The following is a 6,000-nucleotide window of genomic DNA, read 5'->3' as shown; positions in this document are numbered from 1 at the left end:
CAGGGAGTGGAGTGATAGGATGAGGGGTAACGGTTTTAAACCGAAGGAGGGTAGACTTAGATTGGATATCAGAAAGAAAGTCTTTACTGTGAGGGTGGTGAGACACGGGAACAGGTTGCCCAGGGAAGCTGTGGCTGCCCCATCCCTGGAAGTGTTCAAGGCCAGGCTGGATGGGGCTCTGAGCAGCCTGATCTAGTGGGAAGTGTCCCCGCCCGTGGAAGGAGGGTTGGAACTAGGTGATTTTTAAGGTCCCTTCCAACTCGCGCCATTCCATGATTCTTCCCTGTGAGAGGGAGGGTGCAAAAGCCGCCCTCACCCGGGCTGCCCCTGGACCCCGCGCAGGAGCTCGGCTCGGCCCGGCCCGGCCCGCCGCGCCCCGGCCTCCCTCAGGGCCCGGCCGCCGCCGGGTGGAAGCAGCGCCGTGCCGGAAGCAGCGATCCGCCTTCCGCTTCCCCTCTGCCCGGGAAGAGGCGGGTACGGCCGCGGCCATGCAGGTCTCCAGCCTCAACGAGGTGAAGATCTACAGCCTGAGCGCCGGCAGGAGCCTCCCGGAGGTGAGGGAGCGGGGCGAGGGGACGCGCCGCCGCTGGGCCGACCTCGCCTGGCCTCTCCGGTGGCCGGGCCTCGGGCCGCCGGCGGCTCCTTGGCAGGAGGCTTTAAAAACGTGCTGTAGGGTTCGGGCCTGGGCCTGAGCCCGGGCCAGGGCCACTCGCCCGGTTGCCCCTGCCCCTCCTGGTGCCGAGGACAGGGATCATTAACTAAAACCAGCTACCGGTACTTCTTAAACTAAAAATGCAGTTTCAGTGCGGCCATCTCTAACTGCCGGTGTGTCATTTTACAGACCCTTAAAAACCGCGACTTTGTGAGTTTTCTAGGTGTGGGATGGTTAAACTTGCCAGTGGAAGTTTTCAAATAATCAAGAAGAAAAGAATTAACGGCCTGGATGTCTTACACTCCCAAACTGGATAAACTAAGCAATTGTCTTTATGGGTAATGAGCTGAAGACTGATTTATGTTTTCTTACAGTGGCTCTCAGACAGGAAGAAAAGAGCTTTACAGAAGAAAGATGTGGGTGAGTTTTGCTGGCACAGGGTCCTCAGTAATGCCCAGCCACACATATACAACATGCAAGTTCCAAAGGAGACACTTCACTATCTGATAGATGGAAGTCATGCCTAGTTTATCTCTTTAAAACTGCAAAATTAAAGCTATAAATAGTTACTTCAACACCCTTGATAGCTCTATGTGAACAGAATATTACCAATATTGTTTGAAGTTTCAGACATTAAACATTGGGGCTGTAGATTGTACAGAAACATGATGGATTAGTTCCATGTGTAGCATATGATAAAGTCCAACTATAAACTCCTCTATAGTATTATGCTAGTCTTAAGAGTGCAGGAACATCATCGTTTTAGCCTAAACTTGTTATACAACATAAAAATGGCTATTTACGTACCATAGGAAGTGTTGTAGAAGAAACTCAACCAATAAAAAAATGCACAAAGTTAAAAGGAGGATAGAATACATCATGCATCTTAGTTGTGTAAAATGTGTGATAAATGTTTGCTACTACATTTTATAATAATTTGTTACAGAGTTGCCTCAGAATAGACATTGATTGTGCATGGAGGTCACCTGCTCAGGGTTAACAGGTTGTATTAATCTGCTTATAAAGTGTTAATTATACTTAAAAGATATTTATACTTCAAAAGGTCTGAAAAGATATTCTCTATATTCAATCAACTCAACATAAGAAACCATTACAGTTCTTTGGACTGATAAAATTGTGCTACCTTTACAAAAATTTTTTTTTTCTTTATAGATATCCGTAGAAGAATTGAACTTATTCAAGACTTTGAAATGCCCACGGTTAGCACAAAGATTAAGGTATCAAGAGATGGACAGTATATTATGGCAGTTGGTGAGTTAACAAAGTGTCTCTCTGTAGAAGAGGCCGAAAGTGGTAGAAAATTTCGGTTGCAGAATGACATTATTTCAGGTAGAATTGATAAGAGTTCATTTTTAAATCAGCAGAGTTTTGGAAGCTTACTGTTAAGGTGAGATAGAAGTGGCTGTCGTGGTAGTGGTATTGTGAAACACTTTTTTTTTTTTTAGAATTCAGGTGTTTTTAAAATCATAGAATGGTTTGAGTTGGAAGGGACCTTTGAAGATCATCTAGTCCAGCCCCCCTGCCATCAAGGGTTCATAATGCAATTGAAAACTAAACTGTTTATAATGGAGTTGAAAACTAAGTTCTTAAGTATTTTTATTGTATGTATGTAAATTTGCTTTAAATAACTTCTGAACATTGTTGTTTGAGTATAGTTTTAAAGGATGGAGGATAATGCTACATTTTGTAACTGTAAAAGCAGGATCCAAACATGAATGCTTTAGTAGGTGTTAACAGCATAAGGAGACTTGGTCTTTCAGACTTACTGGAAGGCATTATTAAATGTATCTGGTAATCAGAAGAACCTACATACGAGCAGGGTGCTTTCAGGCACCAAAGACAATAAACAGGCCATAAGGTTGTGTTACTAAGAGGCATGTTTTTCCAGTCACAGAGACTCTGGTAAAATCAGAATGCTTATAGTTGAAATACAGTAAAGCCTGTGCATGTAAGACATTATATTTAAAAAACCAAAACAAGCTTTAATATTATATTTTTTATTTTTTATCTTTTAAAAATATTTTTATTTTTATCTTTTAATTTTTTAATTAAATATTAAATTGTTCTTTCAGGAACTTACAAGCCAAGGATCCGCTGTTTTGATACCTATCAGTTATCCCAGAAATTTGAAAGATGTTTAGATTCTGAAGGTTAGTATAAGCTGTAGCTGTTAGTACAAGATATCTTTCCTACGTAATTCAGGTTGGACTCAAGTAGAAATTTCCCTCCCTATGCTGGGGGGCAGAATGTACTTTGGAGGAACATGAGAATCTAGAGTAAAACATCACCTTGTCTTTCTCTCTGTAGTTTTACATTCTCCTCCTTCTTCAAAGTTCTTTCCTCTCTTGGAGCGGTGTGAAGGGTGTAAGATTTACCTTGAATCCAGTAAGCGTGAGACTCAGAGAGTGAATGTGGCTGAAGGCTGTGTTTTGTTTGGGGAATGCGATGCGGGTACAATGGCTGGGCGGTGGTCAGTTCTCCCTTCTTTCTTCTGTGAAGCAGTACAGTAGGCGAATGCACAGTGGTTCTGCCATTGTTACTGAAAAGTGTTACCACAGTTTCTCCTCTGGAGCCCAAGCTCAGTAGGTGAGTTACAGGGTAAAGAGTGAATTTGTTTGTTTTGGAAGCAAGATGCTTAGGAATGGATGGTATCATGGCCAAGGCCCTAATTACACCTTATTTGCTACAAATTTGGAGGGAAAACAACTATGGTGAGGAAAGCAAGGAGCCACATAGACAATGGGAAAGGGAAAATCTGCTGGCAGTTAGACTAGGGGAAGAGGTCAGGGCTGCTGTGGCTCCGAGTTTTAGGGTGCATGGATTTGGGGAATGGTGCTTTGGTTTTTTTGGTTTGTTTTTTGTTAGAAGAGTGGGATGTTAGAAGACCAATGGCTGAAAACTGGGATACAGGGGTCACCAAAGCAGTGAGGGGATGAGTACAGAGTGGCAGAAATCGTAAATCATTACGGAAGAATGAAACTGGTCTGTGATGTGTGCGAAAGTGATATGAAAAATAAAAATTGACAACTACTGAATTAGGTCAGGAGAAGGGGAGTAGCACGTGGTGGTGTTTCTTCACTCTGTGCCTCAGGACTCCAAGGAGTCATGTAGGGTGAAGGAACAGTGCTACAACATAGTAGGAGGGGAGGGGGTAGGGGTAGGGGCAGGGGCTCAGAGGCTGGGGAGAGGAAGGTATGGCAAGAGCGAGACCCGCTTTAAAAGAGTAGGAGTCATTGTAATAGTAAATGCTTGCTGGTAATTAGAGCTTAAAGTGAGGTTGTTTTTTTTTGACCTGGCATCTTGCTAGACTGCAGAAGTATGTTTAATTTGAAGTGTATCGTAGAGTCACTTCAGGTAACTTTAAATGAGCTACCTCATTTAAATGGAACCAATTTAGCTGAAGCAGCTACTCCCTAATGCTCCCAACCCATCTCATATAGAGCTAGGCAAATCTCAGTACATTGCAGTTTTCATCATGGATAGTAGCTTTCAAATTTGTGATTTTTTTTTTTTTTTTTTTGAGCCTTAAAACTTCTTCTGTGGAAGTGCTGACCCCTTATAAGGATCGCATGTGCGGGTTTGTGTGTAGTATGTCCAAACTCACATCATTTTTTATCATCTTTGACGGTTTACCAAAGATCCATGGACCACACACTCACTGAAAACTACTTGATTAGACCTTCCCCGAGCCAATAAATACATGGTTGAACGTTGTGTTTAGGAACGTGTCAAGTATACAAGATGATAAAAAGATTACAAGATGCTTCATATGTTTCTAAAATTTTAGAAAACTACTTACTATTTTGCAAATAAAGTTACATAATTAAAGATTTTATCACAATGCCTGCATTATGCACTGACACCTGTGGGGAATACTTACATGACTAAAGGTTAGCATGGATGTAAATGTTTTCAGGATTTATGCCAATGTTTGCAAATAAGTTTGCTTACCTAGTTGACTTAAAATTCTCTTGCTCTCTCCTCTAGTGGTTACGTTTGAGATTTTATCAGATGATTACTCAAAGGTATGTTTAATGTTTTCAATGTATAAATGAAAAAATCGTTTAATATGTATATTAAAATGCATTTTCATATATAGTACAGGCAGTCAATCAAAACAACTTTTGGAACAGAAAAGTTTTTTTTTAAAGAAGCAAACTGGATAAACATTTTTTGTACCTTCAAAATGTTGTTTGTTTTCTTTGTCTCTTTGTATTATAATTTGCCTTACCACTTTTAAAGTCTTTTGTCTGTAGTACAGAAAAACTTCAAATAATGATCTATTCTACAAACAAAATAATATGAAAAATGGAATTAGTTATTCTTTCTAGGATAACATTTAGTCACAGTCCCTTGTATTAAGTGATACACAGATGCACCTTTTTTTTTATAGCCTGATTTGTCAGCATTGTTGTAGCCATGGTGATTCTAAGCGTATCAATGAGGCAAAAATTGTGGAGAGAAGTAATTTTTTTTATTATTTTATTTTTTTTATGAAGTGCTGTACATGGAGGAAACAGTTGAGTTTCCTCCATCTGCTGGGCTGACCATCAGCCCTTTTTCAGGCCCAGTACAGTTACTGCATCCAATTCTGTTTAACACGTGGCTGTTTTCTTCAGCTGCAGCAGTTGGTGTAATAATAGATGTTACCTCTTTCTGTAAACTTTGCTTTGCTGATTCATCAAGGTGTTAAATATGAAATTTAAGCATATAATTTTCCTCATTTCATTGGACAAACCTTGGTTGTTGGTTTTTTTTAGTTAAACATTTATTTTAATACTTTTTTTTCTGAGAAGAGACGTTAGCATTTCTGGTACAGGTTTGTTTGAATAAATATTTCTATTTGATCAGAGACATTATCATCTAGCCTTCTAGCTTTAGTCCTTTCAAAATTTTTCCCCTGTGAAATTTCTGAGAATGTGCGTGAATTCAAATCGCAGAAGGTGGTGACTGATGGAGTACAGTACCCTCCCACTTGTCTGTCTGGGGGAGAATGTTTCTGGTTGTACAGACCAAACAGTTATTTGGGAGACTGACAAACACATTGTGTTCACAAATAAATTTCTGACTGGTTACAAACAGTAAGGCTTGTGTGTGTTTTCAACTGAAATTTCAGAATGGAGCCCTACTTTCACAATGTAATACAGCCTTATTTTCAGTTTTAGTTTCCTAAAACTTACCAAATCATTCGAAAGAAAATTAATTTCATGTAGCTGCCATAATGTTTTGAACATGTTAGAAAGAGGGGAACAATATTTGAGAAATGACACTTGAAATGCTTAGAAGCATAAAAATGTTGATTGGAAAGGGGACCTCCAGATGTCATT

General features: G+C 40.2%; 1 protein-coding gene across 5 annotated transcripts in view; it reads left to right on the top strand.

The window, feature by feature from the left end:
* The first annotated feature begins 464 nt into the window (after nucleotides 1-464).
* Nucleotides 465-6,000, top strand: part of NOL10 (nucleolar protein 10) — a 58,541-nt gene continuing 53,005 nt past the window's right edge. For all 5 annotated transcript variants that reach the window (XR_008465542.1, XR_008465541.1, XR_008465539.1 and 2 more), the window contains exons 1-5: nucleotides 465-554; nucleotides 1,027-1,072; nucleotides 1,826-1,924; nucleotides 2,746-2,823; nucleotides 4,661-4,698. Coding sequence is in view for 1 of the 5 variants with exons in the window: in XM_054195901.1 (XP_054051876.1) it covers nucleotides 489-554; nucleotides 1,027-1,072; nucleotides 1,826-1,924; nucleotides 2,746-2,823; nucleotides 4,661-4,698 (327 nt within the window). In the remaining 4 variants the exon portion in view is untranslated. The remainder of the gene's footprint in view (nucleotides 555-1,026; nucleotides 1,073-1,825; nucleotides 1,925-2,745; nucleotides 2,824-4,660; nucleotides 4,699-6,000) is intronic.

This window comes from Rissa tridactyla, chromosome 3, assembly GCF_028500815.1.
Source record: "Rissa tridactyla isolate bRisTri1 chromosome 3, bRisTri1.patW.cur.20221130, whole genome shotgun sequence".
NCBI lineage: Eukaryota > Metazoa > Chordata > Aves > Charadriiformes > Laridae > Rissa > Rissa tridactyla.
Note: the sequence above shows the minus strand (reverse complement) of the source record. Positions and strands in the feature narration are given on the sequence as shown.